The following is an 18,856-nucleotide window of genomic DNA, read 5'->3' on the forward strand; positions in this document are numbered from 1 at the left end:
AAACATATATATATATATATATATATACACACATATACATATATATATATATATATATATATATATGTATATATATATATATATATATACATATATATATGTGTGAATATATATGAGTATATATATATATATATATATATATATATATATATATATATATATATATATATATATATATATACAGTGGGGCAAAAAAGTATTTAGTCAGCCACCGATTGTGCAAGTTCTCCCACTTAAAATGATGACAGAGGTCTGTAATTTTCATCATAGGTACACTTCAACTGTGAGAGACAGAATGTGGAAAAAAAAACAGGAATTCACATTGTAGGAATTTTAAAGAATTTATTTGTAAATTATGATGGAAAATAAGTATTTGGTCAACCATTCAAAGCTCTCACTGATGGAAGGAGGTTTTGGCTCAAAATCTCACGATACATGGCCCCATTCATTCTTTTCCTTAACACGGATCAATCGTCCTGTCCCCTTAGCAGAAAACAGCCCCAAACCATGATGTTTCAACCCCCATGCTTCCCAGTAGATATGGGGTTCTTGGGATGCAACTCATTAATCTTCTTCCTCCAAACACGACGAGTTGAGTTTATACCAAAAAGTTCTATTTTTGTTTCATCTGACCACATGACATTCTCCCAATCCTCTGCTGTATCATCCATGTATCCATTTTGGTATAAACTCAACTCGTCGTGTTTGGAGGAAGAAGAATACTGAGTTGCATCCTAAGAACACCATACCTACTATGAAGCATGGGAGTGGAAACATCATGCTTTGGGGCTGTTTTTCTGCTAAGGGGACAGGACGATTGATCCGTGTTAAGGAAAGAATCAATGGGGCCATGTATCGTGAGATTTTGAGCCAAAACCTCCTTTCATCAGTGAAAGCTTTGAATGGTTGACCAAATACTTATTTTCCACCATAATTTACAAATAAATTATTTAAAATTCCAAAATGTGAATTCCTGGATTTTATTTTTCACATTATGTCTCTCACAGTTGAAGTGTACCTATAATGAAAATTACAGACCTCTGTCATCATTTTAAGAGGGAGAACTTGCACAATCGGTGGCTGACGATATACTTTTTTGCCCTACGTTATATACGCACACACACAGTGAGGTCCACAAGTATTTGCACACCCGGCAATTTTGCAAGTTCTCCCACTTAGAAATTAGGGAGAGGTCTGAAATGTTCATCATAGATGTAGTTCTACTGTTGGAGAAATCATCTAAAAAGAAAAAATCTGGAAATCACATTGTATGATTTTTTTTTATGATTTATTTGTATGTTACTGGGGTTCATAAGTATTTGCACATATGAGAATCAGCAAGAATTATGACTCTCAGAGAACTGTCAGTCTACCTTAAAAAAAGTCCACCTTTACCCCACAACTAGTCCAACTGCTACCATGGGCAAGACCAAAGAGCTGTCAAAAGAGACCAGAGACAAAATTATAGAGCTCCACAAAGCTGGAAAAGGCTATGGGACAATTGGGAAGCAACTTGGTGAGAATAGATCAACTGTTGCAGCAATTGTTAGAAATGGAAGAGGCTAAACATGACTGCTATTTTACCTCGGACTGGGGCTCCATGTAAGATCTCTTCTCGTTGTGCATCACTCATGATAAGAAAAGAGAGACCACTGTTTCCAAGGCTATTATCAGTAGAACACTACGTTGTAGTGCTTTAAAATCATGCATTGCACGGAAGGATCCCCTGCTTCAGTCAGCCCATGTCCAGGCCCGTCTGAAGTTTGCCACTGGCCATCTGGATGATCCAGATGAGTAATGGGAGAAAGTCATGTGGTCAGATGAGACCAAATAAAAACTTTTTGGTATAAACTCCACTCGTTGGGTTTGGAGGAAAAAGAAGGCTGAGTATCAGCCGAAGAACACCATCCCGAGGCATGGGGTGGAAACATCATGCTTTGGGGGTGCTTTTCAGCAAAGGGGACAGGATGACTGCACTGTATTAAAGAGAGGATGAACGGGGCCATGTATTGTGAGATTTTGGCCAAAAACCTCCTTCCCTCAGTCAGAGCATTGAAGATGGGTCGTGGCTGGGTCTTCCAACATGAAAATGACCCGAAGCTCACAGCCAGGATAACCAAAGAGTGGCTCATAACAAAGCATATCTTTCTTTTTAGATTATGTCAAACAGCTCAATTTTTATTTCATCTGACCACAGAACTTTCCTCCAGAATGTCTTAACTTTGTCAATGTGATGTCAGATGTAACAAAAATTGAGCTGTTTGGCCACAATATCCAGCAATATGTTTGGAGGAGAAAAGGTGGGACCTTTAATCCCAAGAACACCACCTCTTCCATTAAGCATGGTGGTGGTAGTATTATGCTCTGGGCCTGTTTTGCTGCCAATGGAACTGGTGTTTTACAGAGAGTAAAGGAGACAATGAAAAAGGAGGATTACCACCAAATTCTTCAGGACAACCTAAAATCATCAGCCCGGAGGTTGGGCTTTGGGCGCAGTTGGTTGTTCCAACAGGACAATGACCCCAAACACACGTCAAAAGTGGCAAAGGAATGGCTAAATCAGACTAGAATTAAGGTTTTAGAATGGTTTTCCCAAAGTACTGACTTCAATGTGTGGACAATGCTGAAGAAACAAGTCCATGTCAGAAAAACAACAAATTTAGCTGAACTGCACCAATTTTGTCAAGAGGAGTGGTCAAAAATACAACCAGAATCTTGTGGATGGCTACCAAAAGCCCCTTATTGCAGTACTATTTGCCAAGAGACATGTAACCAAATATCAACATTGCTGTATGTATACTTTTGACTCAGCAGATTGGGTCACATGTTCAGTAGACCCATAATAAATCCATAAAAGAACCAAACTTCATGAATGTTTTTTGTGACCAACAAGTGTGTGATCCAATCACTCTACCAAAACGAAAAAATATTTGTAGAATATAATGGAAACTCAAGACAGCCGTGACATTATGTTCTTTGTTCTTTACAAGTGTATGTAAACTTTTGACCATGACTATATATACACGTGTATATATACATGTGTATATATATATATATATATATATATATATACATATATATATATATATATATATATATACATATATGTGTATAATACTATTATGAATACGTATGTATATATACGGATGATGTTCGAAAACCGGTTCTCCCGATTGTTCAATGAGAAAAGAACCGATTCCATGGATTCAAAATCCCCTTTTGAGAAATGGTTCCCGTTATCGAAGCCACTATGGTAAAGAAAAATATTTGGTTCTTTATTCCAATCTCTGGGAACGAATCCCGTGTCACAGGAAATGTCCTGTGGCACGTCACAGGAAATGACGTAGCTCAGTCATTCGGCAGCAGATACTGAAGCAGCAATAACAATGGACCGCATGGCTTCACTTTACTAAGAAATATGACGACGAAACGGCTATCTGCAATTATTGCTAGGCTTCGATTTCCTGTAAGGGGAGCAGTACAACAAACATGTTGAAACATGTTCAGGCCGTACATAACCTGAAGGTTAGAGAAACGTGTCGTCGACAAGCAGCGACAGAGATGACGAAGCACGACCCTCTTCTTCTGCTTCAACCTGCAGTCCCAGTGATTGTGCCGGTGAGTAACGTTAACGGTTGCCGGTTCATTTCCATATCTGTTAACTTGTAGCCTTAAGGCTAAAATAACGTTACCTCTTACGTCAACCAGGACTGCATTATTGTTAGCGAGACTAACGTTACCTAAGCATAGTCAGTGGCTATCGGTAACGTTAACGTTTGCCTTTTTTGTATGTCTGATAACTTTAACGGTATCTTGTAGCCTACACCACTCCACAGTTTGCAGGTATGTCTAATATCCTAATGTTAACGTTATCCTATTTCAGATGATGACATTCATGACAGCCAGAGTGACCAGGGCAGTGTTTGCTCTGTAGCACAGAGCGTTAACCCATTTACCATGGTGAGATATAATGCAGAGCCCAACAAGATGAGTGAGGAGGACAGTAACAAAATTACTCGCAAGCTAACGAGAATGATGGGGAAAAATCTCCTCCCCTTCAACTTGGTGAACACAGACGAATACAAGTAGGTTAAGAATTGTATTTTGCTGACATGTAATGGAGCAAAAGGTAAACAACACCATTACTCTGAGATTTGTTTCAAATGTAAAGTACTGTACAATACAAATGAATGCAGGATTTTCCCTGCATTCATTTTTCTTAGGTGGCCTACTAAAAGTGGCAATTACAGTCAATGTTTATTTATTTATTTTCTGGGGGGGTAAGAGCAGTCAACATTTATTTATTAAATTTTTTTTTTCTTAAAAAAGAAAAGCAAGATTTTGTTAAACCAAGTATTGTGTTTTTTTCCATATACAACAACATATCTGGTTTTTATAAGAGAATCGATAAGAAATCGGTTCGATAAGAGGATTCGATAATGGCATTGAAATCAATAATTTCTTAACAAACATCATCCCTATGTATATATAGTATGCATATATGTACATGTTTATATTTATATATGTACAAATATATACAGTGATATACATGTATATGTACACACATGAAATAAAAGTAAAGCGTGTAAAACATCACCTTGTGAAGAGTCGCTAGGAGGCCACGGATTGGCTGGTCGGTTGGGAGGTGGGGTGATAAGAGGGGCCACAGACAGAGGCGGAGCAAGGGAGGGCGCCACCTGCTGGAGGGGAACCTGTACCTCCCTCCCGTCAACACTGTGTCCAGCTGACATGACCTGGCACACACGCACACACACACACACACACACACAAATGCAAACACACACACACACACACACACACACACAAATGCAAACACACACACACACACACGGTCAATGTGACAAAAAAGGTTTGTACATTGTCATTATGGGGTGTTGTGTGTAGAATTTTGAAGACAGAAATTAATGTATTCCATTTTGTAATGATAGTGTAACATAACGTGGGAAAATCAAGCATTGACAATACTTTCCACATGTATAGTATACATATATATGTACAAGTAGTATTACTGTGTTTGTGAAAATATATGTCATACAAAAAGTACTACTGTATACCTGTACAATTATACAAGTAGTATTAGTCATCATTGTCACCGACGTCCCACTGGGTGTGAGTTTTTCCTTGCCCTTATGTGGGCCTACCGAGGATGTCGTAGTGGTTTGTGTTGTGGTTTGTGCAGCCCATTGAGACACTAGTGATTTAGGGCTATATAAATAATCATTGATTGATTGATTGATTGATAGTGCATACATTTACAAGTAGAATACCTGTATTCATGTGTAAATATACTTATTACAAATAGTATTACTGTATACATGTACAATTATACAAGTAGTATTAGTGTATGTATGTACAAGTAGTATTACAGTATTCATGTATAAATAAACTTTATACAAATAGCCTTACTGTATACAAGTACAATTATACAATAAGTATTATTGTATACTTGTACATTTATACAAGTAATATTAGTGTGTACATGTATAATTATACAAGTAGTATTAATGTATACATGTATAATTTATATAAGGTAAAATTTTACAAATAGTATTAGTGTATACATGTATAATTATACAAGTAGCATTAGTGGATACATGTATAATTATACATGTAGTATTACTGTATACATGTATAATTATACAGGTAGTATTAGGGTATACATGTATAATTATAAAAGTAGTATTAATGTATACATCAACAATTATACAAGTAGTATTATTGTCTACATGTACTATTATACAAGTAGTATTATTATATACATGTACAATTATACAAGTAGTATTATTATATACATATACAATTATACATGTAGTATTATTATATACATGTACAATTATACAAGTAGTATTATTGTATACATGTATAATTATACAAGTAGCATTAGTGTATACACGTATAATTATACAAGTTGTATTAGTGTATACATGTATAATTATACAAGTAGCATTAGTGTATACACGTATAATTATACATATAGTGTTACGGCTACTCTGTCGTTCCGAAAAGGGTTCGCAAAAAATAAGATTAAAGATTGCAGAGTAGTCCTGAGGAGGAGGTTTATGACGCACTAAATTCTTCAATAACCACTCGCAAAAATACTTCCAGATTCAAAATGTTGATAATTTATTTTCACAAACAAAAAATATTCTCTGTGGTTGACTTTCTATATAATCAAAATAACTTATTTAGTGGTAAACAAACTATATCACTCCTCACTCCTTCAGCATGACAGACAGACAAAGCGCCCAGCTGTGCTGTCTTATTAATTATTTGAGGAGGAAGTGGCCCACCAGGAGGAGCGTGAGCAGTTGAAAACAATCTGTCAATATAAATTATCTGAAACATCCAATAATCAATCAACATCATCATTGGCATCATTGGATTAGATTGTCAAAACAATTAATAAATAAATAATATAGATATGCTCCAACATATAGTATTACTGTATATATGTATAATTTTACAAGTAGTATAAGGGTGCCTGATTCAATCCCCACCTAGTACCAACCTCGTCACGTCCGTTGTGTCCTGAGCAAGACACTTCACCCTTGCTCCTGATGAGTGCTGGTTAGCGCCTTGCACGGCAGCTCCCTCCATAAGTGCGTGAATGTGTGTGTGAATGGGTAAATGTGGAAGTAGTGTCAAAGCGCTTTGAGTACCTTGAAGGTAGAAAAGCGCCATACAAGTACAACCCATTCATCATTTATTTATCATACATGTACAATTATAACAAGTAGTATTAGTGTATGCATGTACAATTATACAAGTAGTATTAGTGTATAAATGTACATTTATACAAGTAGTATTATTGTATACATGTACAATTATACAAGTAGTATTAGTATATGCATCTACAATTATACAAGTAGTATTAGTGTATACATGTATAATTATACAAATAGTATTAATGTTTACATGTACAATTATACAAGTAGTATTAGTGTATACATGTACAATTATACAAGTAGTATTAGTTTATACATGTATAATTATACAAATAGTATTAGTGTATGCATGTATAATTATACAAGTAGTATGTTTTCCTTGCCCTTATGTGGGATCTGAACAGAGGATGATGTTGTGGCTTGTTCAGTCCTTTGAGACACTTGTGATTTAGTGCTATATAAATAAACATTGATTGATTGAGTATTAGTGTATACATGTACGATTATACAAGTAGTAAGAGTGTAGTTTGGGGCGGCATGGCGTAGTGGGTAGAGCGGCCGTGCCAGAAACCTGAGGGTTGCAGGTTCGCTTCCCACCTATTAACATCCAAGTTGTGTCCTTGGGCAGGACACTTCACCCTTGCCCCCAGTGCCGCTCACACTGGTGAATGAATGATGAATGAATGATTGGTGGTGGTCGGCGGGGCCGTAGGCGCAAACTGGCAGCCACGCTTCCGTCAGTCTACCCCGGGGCAGCTGTAGCTACAGATGTAGCTTACCACCACCAGGTGTGAGTGAATGATGGGTTCCCACTTCTCTGTGAGCGCTTTGAGTATCTAACAACAGAAAAGTGCGATATCAATCTAATCCATTATTATCATTATTATTATTATTATTATACATGTACGAATTTACAAGTAGTATTAGTGTATACATGTAGAATTATACAAGTATAATGGCATGGCGTAGTGCAGTGGTTCTCAAATGGGGGTACGCGTACCCCTGGGGGTACTTGAAGGTATACTAAGGGGAACGTGAGATTTTTTTTTTTAATTCTAAAAATACCAACAATTCAAAAATCCTTTATAAATATATTTATTGAATAATACTTCAACAAAATATGTATGTAAGTTCATAAACTGTGAAAAAAAACTGCAACAATGCAATATTCAGTGTTGACGACTAGATTTTTTGTGGACATGTTCCATAAATATTAATGTTAAAGATTTCTTTTGTGTGAAGAAATATTTAGAATTAAGTTCATGAATCCAGATGGATCTCTACTACAATCCCCAAAGAGGGCACTTTAAGTTGATGATTACTTCTATATGTAGAAATCTTTATTTATAATTTAATCACTTTTTTATTTTTCAACAAGTTTTTAGTTATTTTTATATCTTTTTTTCCAAATAGTTCAAGAAAGACCAATACGAATGAGCAATATTTTGCACTGTCATACAATTTAATAAATCAGTAACTGATGACATAGTGCTGTATTTTACTTCTTTATCTCTTTTTTTCAACCAAAAATGCTTTGCTCTGATTAGGGGGTACTTGAATTAAAAAAATGTTCACAGGGGGTACATCACTGAAAAAAGTTTGAGAACCACTGGCGTAGTGGGTAAAACGGCCGGCCAGAAACCTGAGGGTTGCATGTTCACTTCCCACCTATTGACATCCAAAAAATCGCTGCCGCTGTGTCATGGGCAGAACACTTCATCCTTTTCCCCCGGTGCCGCTCACACTGGTGAATGAATGATGAATGAATGATTGGTGGCTACTTATGTAGCTTACCACCACCAGGTGTGAATGTATGTTGAGTCCTACTTCTCTGTGAGCGCTTTGAATGTTAAGAAAACCGCGATATAAATCTAAGTTAGTATAATTATTATTTTTATTATTAAGTAGTATTAGTAGGCAAGTGTGGCAGTGCCTCACCTTGCCACCAGGTGGCTTAACAATGAGATGTTCAAAAACAAAGTAATAAAATAAAATAAGTCTGAATATTTTTCCTTAGGTCTATGCCGTCTTTTTTATAATGTGTATTTATTCATTTGATAAGGAAAATCACTACACAAGCACTGAAAAAAACAACACTTCTTTTTACCTAATTTTTATGTAATTAATCCTACCTGCTATAGTTGTATGTAAAAGATTCCCCTTTTCCAGATCAGATTTAAATCTTGTCAATTAAGGGTATAAAGTTATTCTTGTAGAGATCTGGCATCTTATGACACATGTGTACACCCAAGTATTTAAAGCTGTTTCTAGACATTTTAAAAGGAAGATAAGCATCGTAAATCTCAAAAGCTAAGTCATTTAAAGGGAAACACTCTTAGCAAAGTTCAACTTATAACCTGAAAAAGTTCCAAAAGTGTTGAGCAGTTCAACTATCTTAGGAATGGTAGATATTGGATCCAAAATAAACAGTGACAAATCGTCTGCATATAGTGAAAGTGTATGTTCCAAACCGCATCTACAGATTCCTTTGCTAAAACTAGCCGATTTAAATGCAATTGCCATAGCGAACAACATTGGGCCCAGGGGACACCCTTGCCGGGTTCCCCTGCTAAGTGAAAAATATTGGGATTTCATCCCATTAGTGCTTACGGACACTTTAGGCTTAGAATATAATAGTGCTATCCAAGATATGTAAGTGGGAATTTCAGTTTATCCAGAAAATTCCTCATAGCCATTTTATCGGTTGGACATAGAGAGGTAAATAGTTCAGAGTAAAAAGGTTTTAAAAGTCTCATTTATGACTCAAGGTATTGTTGTTAATTCACTTGATAAAGTTTTAATCAGTTTAATTTGCTGGGAAATGGTTTGGTTTTTAATTTGATGTGACAGAAGGCATCCTGCTTTCTCACCATGTTCATAAAGAACTCCACGTGATTTTAAAAATAAGTTTTTCGGTTTCTTCTGTTGACATCAAATTGAATTCCATTTGAAGGTTTTGTCTCTGTTTATCTAGTTCAGGTGATGGTGAAATTGCCAATTGTCTGTCCAATTATGTTGTGCTCTCCATGAGATGTTTCTTTTTGTTTTTTCATTTTATTAAGTTTTGCACAGTACGAAATAATTTATCCTCGCATTATGACATTTAATTATTCCCAAAGTAAGGATGGGAAAATTGTATCACTTTTATAGTAATAATCAAATCATTGATTACTTTAGAGATCATTTTACAGAACTTGTTCAACAGGGTGCAATCCAGCCTCCATAAAGGAATTGTTTTTGTAAGAGTGAAAACAAAAGGTCAAGCAACAATGGAGCAAGATCAGATCTCACTATTGCTGAATATTATATGTTATTGACAACAGGAAGGAAGTAAATATCAATAGAGAAAAAAACAATTCTTGAGAATGTTTTATGAACCTGAGAATAAAAAGAAAATTATTTTTTATCCGGATGCAGAAAGGGCTTCCTATTTGATGTATCCATCCATCCATTTCCTATCGCTTGTCCCTCCATATATCATGAAATTGTTTCAGCCATTTTAGAAGGAGAAGTTTGCCTTGGGCAAGATTTATCTAAGAAAGGATCTATTGCGCAGTTTATGTCACCCCCTAAAATTAAATGGTGAGAATTTAAATCTGGTAAAAGTAAAAATATTATTTTAGCAAATGCCTCATCATCCCAGTTTGGTGCATACAAATTGACAAGAACCACCGATTCATTTTTAAGGGAGCTTGAGACTATGACAAACCGGCATTGGTAGTCAGCTGTAATATTTGTTGAACTAAACTGTACTTTCTTATGTATTAGAGTCGCGGTACCCCTTGTTTTATTACTAAAATTGGAGTTAAAACTTTGACCAACCCATGAGTCTTTCAACCTATGATGATCTTTCATAACAAAGTATCTCCTGTAAAAAAGCAATTTCGGTTTTAAAATGTTTTATGTGGGAGAATACTCTACCCCTTTTAATTGGACCATTCATGCCTTTGACATTCCGAGGCATAAATCTCAAGCATTATCCTCCTTTTTGATTATTTGCCATAATCACACATATTTTAAGTGGTGAGAGGAAGCACTGCTTAATAAAGGGTAGTATAGTAATATGTACCCAAACAATAACAGTATTAATAAAAAATAAATCTGTAGGACACATAGCTGAAATTCCCCGAAACATAAAACTTAAAAGACAAAAAAAAACACACCTAATCCTCCCTTGGCTGGTCCTAAAAAAGAAAAACAAAAACCAGCAGTGGGACTCCATAAACTTTGTAACTTCCATATGACACCTTCTAACTAAATCAGGGGTCTTAAACTCAAAATAACCTTGTGGCCACTGGATGCAGAGTATGGGTGAGGCTGGGCCGCAAGAAAAAAATGTATTTAAAAAAAATGTTTGCATACTCCTCAGTGTGTATAGTTGTATAATGATGTTTCAAATTGTATCCATTGTGCACCGCAACTTTCTCTGTGCAAATAAGACACGACGCGGTGCCCCTGTGCTCAACAAAGAAATATTGCATTGTCCACTTTTCCTGGAATTGTCTTTGCTCATCACAAACCTTTCTCTTCAATGCAGGCTTTGAAAAAGACATGTTTGGGGTTGTGGAAGATATTTGTATTCAGCCGACACACGGAGAATAATGTTATTTCCGCGATGTGTGTCGTTCCGCTATTCCTCCCTTCAGCAACACGGCGGTCGGCGGATAATAGCCGAAAAAGTACCGGGATAGCGAGTGCAAAAAAGTGAGGGCTCCCGGAGTGTTATCCGGCGTCATATAGAAATATATGTTGTGTTCATCGTGTGAAGCAATGCAAATTAAACAATAAAAAAAAAAAAAAATAACGGTTTGAATTGGTTTAAGTTATTGGGGACTGGCATTTCTGACGGACAGGTGTCGCGGTGTGACTGCAGCCAGGCACGTAAGAAAACCCTCGTCTCCATGGCATAGTCTCTGTCGCTTTCACTCATTTGCTGCTTTTCCACTAACGCAGGGCTAGGCAACCCAGAATGTTGAAAGAGCCATTTTAGAACCAAAAAACACAACGCTGCCAGGTGCCATTCATTTAAAACGTGTAGGCCGCACTAACATTAAACTTTCATATTAAGGTGGGGGCTGCAAACTAACGTCTTGCGGGCCGCAATTGGCCCACAGGCCGCGTGTCTGAGACCCCTGAACTAAACCCTCAGCCAGGAATCATAGCTCCTATATCTATGTAAGAGTCTAGAATGAAAAAAGATGGGCAAAAGGAAAATAGCTTAGGGAAAACATTTATTTTGGATTCCAAATGTATAATAACTTAAGCGAATAATTGAAGAAATTTAAATTATAACACTGACAGAAGTAGCCCCTGCTAACCATATTTTGTCGAACATCCAAGTGTCATCAAATTGTATGACATTTCAGCAAACATGTACTGTATATTCATAATGATAAATGGTAGTCCTGTAAGTTTGAATCATCAAGTGAGAGAGAGAAAAGAAAAAAAAAGTTTCTCGCCAGAACCTTGTAGTTCGCTGAGCTCCACACAAGGATCTGGGCTCGAAGGCAATACAAACTTCTTCAAGATAGCAAAAAATAATGAACCAATCAGGATCGCCGGGCGGGATTTCATAGATGCGACCTAGCGCCGATGCGACTGTTGGATTCAAACAACAATGGTGGCACGCAGCAAGGAGCAGTGTGCTGACACATTTTCTTTGCACAAACGACATCGATCGTCTACTGCAGGGGTGTCCAAACTTTTTTCACTGAGGGCTGCACACTGAAAAATCAAAGCAAGCGGGGGCCATTTTGATATTTTTTTTATTTTAAAAATCAATACAATATATGTATAAAAAATATACATTTAGGCCTCCACTCAGTCCCCATAGAATATTGGTCTAAAAAATATTAAAATGTGTCATTATTCAGTATTATTATTTATATTATTTTTCAAGTTTTAAATCTCTAGATCAACATTAGGTCATTCTGTCAATATAACATTTTTAAATATGTAAGTTGTATGCTCTTTTTGTCAAAGAAAAACCTGTTTTTTATGGAAAAAAACACAAAATAGGCAATATTTTCACACAATAAAATTTTTAGGTAGAATATTTGAGATTATATAATAATTAGAGCCTTAAAAATGTCAATAACTCATAACACCATTGATTTTAATTCATTATTATTTTTTGAGCAATGAGCAAAATAAATAATTTTATTTTTTTTACTGCTTACTTTTAACATAATAATCTCGAGAAAATGCATAATTTTCCCCCAAAATATCTCAAAGTGGAATATTTATTTTCAAATGTATTTTTAAAACGTGCCATGGGGAAGTAAAAAAATTAGCTGTGGGCACTTTGGACACCCCTGGTCTACTGACATTGCTGCGTTGTTTCAGTAAAAGTTCTCTAACTTTTCGCTCTGTCGTTATTCAATGTGTCGGCTGTTCTGTTTTGGATTTCCCAGCATCGCTCTCATCAGTGTCACGGGTTGATTTATATGTGAGTAGTTGAAGTAGCACGTCATTCAAGATGACGGACAAGTAGTTGATCCAATCACATACAATTATTTTTTTTACAAGGCTCCGGGGCCTTCTGAAATACATGTCCTATTGAGAATGGGGCAAGGGTGAAGTGTCCTGCCCAAGGACACAACGGCAACGATTTGGATGTCAATAGGCGGGGAATGAACCTGCAACCCTCAGGTTTTTGGCACGGCCGCTCTACCCACTATGCCATGCCGCCCCATGGTGATTTTGGTGTGGTTCCTGTATATTTTGACAATTTGCATGGTCAAAGTTGTGGAAATTCCGTGTTTCGTGATAAATGAAGCAAGGCAGGCGAATAGTGAGGCAGATGCAGGTGACGCCTTCACAGCTACACGCAAAGTGTATTGAGCGTGTACGTGCGAAAGGGCGCATGCTTGTTGCCACAGGGAAAAGTCAGGCCATGAGGCAGCAAGTACCTCTGCCTCACAGTAGGGGGCGATATATTGTCAACTTGCACTTTAATGCCTCAGCAGTACTCTCTGACTCACCACACTGTGAGAATTGGGGGCGCTCAAGCTCGAAGACACATGTCTGTCCAGCAAGCCAGCCTTTTTTTTTTAACTGTATTTTTAACAAACATGGCATTTTCATTAGAGTAAGCCAGCGTTTGTGGGTGTTTTTTGTCATATCCAAAAATATTGTTTTATTGCTTGGAATGAAACTGAATTAAATGTATGTGTCTGCCAATATGGCGGATTATATACTGTATCCAAGATGAAATACTTCTCTAAACTGGACTTTAAGACAAAATAATTGTGATCATACAAAGTACGTTTTCATAGAGGAGCAATAGCTATATTGCTGCTTCAGATACAAATACAGAAAGGTAAGATACACTCACAATAATTGATTTATTTGTGAAAAGCAAATGGGACCAAAAAGTATTTAATAACATTATCAAATACTTTTTAGACCTATTTATCACATCATAATATCATGATGATAACATTTTTATGAAAGCGAATAACTCCCTTCTTTTCCTGTTACTCTAATGTGCAACCTAAATCAACAATGATTAGAGCTGCACATATGAATTTAAGTAAAAAAATAAATAAAAAAATGTAAAAAAATCCAAAAAGATCTGTCTCACCTGGTGTTTAGTTCACCGCACGTCACTGTATTAGTGTATACATGTACAATTATCATCTAAGAAGGACAGCTCCTCATCTAAGAAGGACAGCTCCAGACTTGAGAAACTGATCATGCGGGCCGGTTCTACAATCGGAATGAAACTGGACACACTGGTGACGGTGGCAGAGAAGAGGACTGTTGACAAACTAGTGAGCATCCTGGATGATGCCAGTCACCCTCTGCATAGCGTTATCAGTAGCCAGAGGAGTCTGTTCAGTGCTAGACTGCTTCATCCCAAGTGCAGGACTAATAGACTCAAAAACTCCTTTGTCCCACACGCCATTAGACTGTACAACTCCTCTCTGGGGCAGGGGGCGGGGGGTACTAGGATGACAGGGGATGCAAAACAATAACAGTGCAATACGTTTTCATAACATGGTCACTACTGCCTACATTGTCTTGTTATATTCTTATTTTACTGTTATATTGTTATTCCCATTGTTGCTTTTTAGTTTGTATTCTTATTGTAATATTTCTCTATTTTGTTTCCATTTAAACCCCCATTATTTACTTTTTACTTTTATTTAAATTGATCTCAACTCTGTACACTGCTGCTGGAATTTTAATTTTCCTAAAGGAACTCTCCTGAAGGAATCAATAAAGTACTATCTATCTAATTATACAAGTAAATAATAAATGATAAATGGGTTGTACTTGTATAGCGCTTTTCTACCTTTCAAGGTACTCAAAGCGCTTTGACAGTACTTCCACATTCACCAATTCACACACACATTTACACACTGATGGAGGGAGCTGCCATGCAAGGCGCTAGCAAGCACCAATCAGGAGCAAGGGTGAAGTGCCTTGCTCAGGACACAACGGACGTGACGAGGTTGGTACTAGGTGGAGATTGAACCAGGGACCCTCGGGTTGCGCAGGGCCACTCTTCCCTTTTAATAGTATTAATGTATACATGTACAATTATACAAGTGGTATTAGTGTATACATGTATAATTATGCAAGTAGTATTAGTGTATACATGTACAATTATACAATTGGTATTACTGTACACATGTACAATTATGCAAGTAGTATTAATGTATTATTAGTCATCATGAATATGTATATTGCATTAATATCATATAATATAAAATAATAATGGAATGAAGACTATTAAATAGTATCAAACAATATTTAAATGATGAATAATATCAAACAATAATGGAATGAAGACTATTTCATCATATCAAACAATAATGGAATGAAGAACATGAAACAATGTGAACAATAATAATAATAATGGGATCTCGGCACTCGATTGCTCATGCCTGCCTTGTGTTTACTGCTACAATGCTAGCAGTTAGCATGTATGATAGGCGCAAATGGAAGTGTCAAGGCGCACAGGAGGAATAACAGAAGCCGACATTTGTTTGGGTTTTTGTTTAAAGAGCGTGTGAAGGTTCCACAAGGTTCTGCTGACTCACATGAATTAGTTGGGCTCAGCAGCTCCTCGGCGCGTCTCTGCTGGGTTCAAACCGCCGACCCGTTGCCGCTTTCTGCTGAGCCGTGGGCCTCTTCATGTCCGCTGCGGCAACTCTCGGTCCTGTTGCGACGAGGCAGGCGGACTGGGAAACGCTTGGAAGGTTCGGGGGTACGGAGCTATGGAGGTACGGAGGTACGGAGATCCAGCGGCACGACTGTTCGGGTCACGCTGGAAACCCCCTCTGCTACTTCCGCCCAGGAATTCCCCATAGCTGCACTGCTGAGGGCCGCCGCCTGGGGGCGTCCTTGTCCCTGCTAACACAAGCTTCCTACGACTTCCCTTCATACACAACTACTATAAATGATAAATGGGTTGTACTTGTATAGCGCTTTTCTATCTTTAAGGTACTCAAAGCGCTTTGACACCACTTCCACATTTACCCATTCACACACACATTCACACACTGATGGAGGGAGCTGCCATGCAAGGCGCAAACCAGCACCCGTCAGGAGCAAGGGTGAAGTGTCTTGCTCACGACACAACAGACGTGACGAGGTTGGTGCTAGTTGGGGATTGAACCAGGGACCCTCGATCCCATCATAGTTTTACAGTTGTGATCAAAATTATTCAACCCCCACACAATTTTGGTGTTTTAGCAAGTTGGACATTTATTCCGTATTTTGTTTATAGTCATATCAAATAAAGCTGTGTCAAATAGACGAATGCAACTTAAATTGTAACACTGTATTTTCCAAAATATCAAAAAAGGACATTTTTCTTAATATCTCATTGACAAAATGATTCAACCCCCTAGTTACATGCATCTTTAGCACTTAGTAAAACACCCTTTGGCAGTAATTACATCCTTCAAACGTGATACATAACAGGACACAAGCTTCTTGCAACGATCTACAGGGATTTTAGCCCATTCCTCTTGGGCAAAGGCCTCCAGTTCATTCATATTCTTGTGCTTGCGTGCTGCAACTGCCTTCTTCAAGTCCCACCACAGGTTTTCTATAGGATTTAGGTCTGGCGACTATGAAGGCCACTCCAAAGTCTTCCAGCCCTTCTTCTGCAACCACACTGATGTTGATTTGGAGGTATGCTTGGGATCGTTGTCCTGTTGGAAGGTCCAACATCTCACAAGCCTCAGCTTCGTCACTGACTTCATGACATTTGCAGCTAATATATCCTGGTAGGAAATATAATTCATAATGCCTTGAACTCGCTGGAGATTCCCGGTACCTGAGGCAGAGAAACAGCCCCAGAGCATGATTGACCCCCCACCATGCTTAACAGTAGGCAAGGTGTTCTTCTCTTTGTAAGCTTAATTTTTTCTCCTCCAGACATAACGTTGCTTCATAGGCCCAAAGAGTTCCAGTTTTGTCTCAATCACTCCATAGAACAGTTTCCCCAAACCTTTGGGGTTTGTCCAGAGGATTTTTGGCATACTGGAGTCTATTTTCCTTGTGCCTGGTAGTCAGAAGTGGGGTGCGCCTGGGAGTTCATGCATGGAGGCCTTCACCTCGTAGTGCGCGCCTTATTGTCTGGGACGAAACCTGCGTTCCCCCCTCTGCAATGTCCTGTTGTAGTTCCTCGGCTGTTACCCAGGGTTTTTTCACCACTGTATGCTTCAAATACCGGACAGCAGTTGCACACAGCATCCTCTTTCTACCACGCCCAGGTAGTGTTTCCACTGTGCCTTTAGCTTTAAACTTTCAAATTATGCTCCCAACTGTGTCTTTTGGAATGTGTAATGTCTTTGCTATTTTCTTATATCCATATCCTTTCTTATGAAGAGAAATTACCTCCTCTCTTAACTTCTTTGACCACTCCCTGGACTTCACCATGTTGCAAATACACCATTGACCATCTACAAGAAGCTGAGCGTCACAGTCGTTTTCAATCAGTTTAATTGTTGCTCGTCATGGTTCTAATCACATCTACAAGTGTTTTCAACATCTGATTGAAAAGACCTTATTCAAATTTTGTTCTTAAGAGTTATGATCTTCAAGGGGTTGAATAATTTTGTCAATAAGATATTAAGAGAAATGACACTGTGTTACACTATGTTACAAAATATAATGTTGTAATTCAAGTTGCATTTGTCTATTTAATGCATCTTTATTTGATATGACTATAAAGAAAATACGGAATAAATGTCCAACTTGCTAAAACACCAAAATTGTGTGGAGGTTGAATAATTTTGATCACAACTGTTTATATGTGAATCAGTGACGTGCGGTGAACTATACACTAGGTGAGGCATAGATACTTTTGGAGTTTCCTCTTTTTTTTTTAACATAAATTCATATGAGCAGTTTTAACCATTGTTGATTTAGGTTGCACATTAGAATAATAGACAAGCGAAGGGAGTAATTTGCTTTTATTAAAACGTTATAATGATATTATGGTTTGACAAATTGGTCCAAAAAGTATTTGACAAAGTTGTTATTAAATACTTTTTGGTCCCGTTTTCTTTTAACAAAATGAATCACGTATTGTGAGTGTATATTACCTTTCTGTATTTGTACCTGAAGCAGCAATAACACCCACAAACGCTAGCTTACTCTAATAAAATTGCCATGTTTGTCATAAGTACAGTTGAAAAAAAAGAAAAAGAAAAAAGGCTGGCTTCCGCTGGAGAGACATGTGTCTGCTAGCTTTAGCGCCCCCGCTTCTCCCAGTGTGGAGAGTCAGATTACTGCTGAGGCATTGAACAATATATCGCCCCCTACTTTGAGGCGGAGGTACTTGCTGCCTCATGGCCTGCCTTTTCCCCGTGGCATCAAGCACGCACACCCTCTCACGCATACGCTCAATACACTGTGTGTAGCCGTGGAGGCACCAACTGCTGCGTTATTTTGATCAGGAAACAAAGAACTTCCGTGATTTTGACCATGAAAATTATCCAAATATACAGGAACCACACCAAAATCACATAGACAGACCAGAAGAGAAATATTCAAACTTATTTTATAACTCTGTTTTTTGAACATGGGTAAGGCTTTTACCCCTCTTGGTGGCAAGGTGAGGCACTACCTCACTTGCCTCCCCTGACAGCATGTCACTAATGTGTGTGTGTATGTGTATATATATATATATATATATATTTTTTTTT

At 37.6% G+C, this 18,856-nt stretch overlaps 1 protein-coding gene across 7 annotated transcripts in view; it reads right to left on the reverse strand.

The window, feature by feature from the left end:
• The window catches only part of traf3 (TNF receptor-associated factor 3), a 31,165-nt gene extending 15,147 nt beyond the window's left edge, over positions 1-16,018 (reverse strand). For 4 of the 7 annotated variants that reach the window (XM_061894880.1, XM_061894883.1, XM_061894881.1 and 1 more), the window contains exons 1-2: positions 15,737-16,017; positions 4,598-4,754 (exon numbers count right to left, since the gene is read on the reverse strand). In XM_061894880.1, coding sequence (XP_061750864.1) covers positions 4,598-4,751 — 154 coding nt within the window. In that variant the 5' untranslated portion in view covers positions 4,752-4,754; positions 15,737-16,017. Of the gene's footprint in view, positions 1-1,373; positions 1,438-4,597; positions 4,755-15,736 lie in introns of those variants that run through there. The other 3 variants (XM_061894882.1, XM_061894879.1, XM_061894884.1) reach the window with 2 other exon arrangements.
• Between the last annotated feature and the right edge of the window lie 2,838 nt (positions 16,019-18,856).

This window comes from Nerophis ophidion, linkage group LG03, assembly GCF_033978795.1.
Source record: "Nerophis ophidion isolate RoL-2023_Sa linkage group LG03, RoL_Noph_v1.0, whole genome shotgun sequence".
Taxonomy (NCBI): Eukaryota; Metazoa; Chordata; class Actinopteri; order Syngnathiformes; family Syngnathidae; genus Nerophis; species Nerophis ophidion.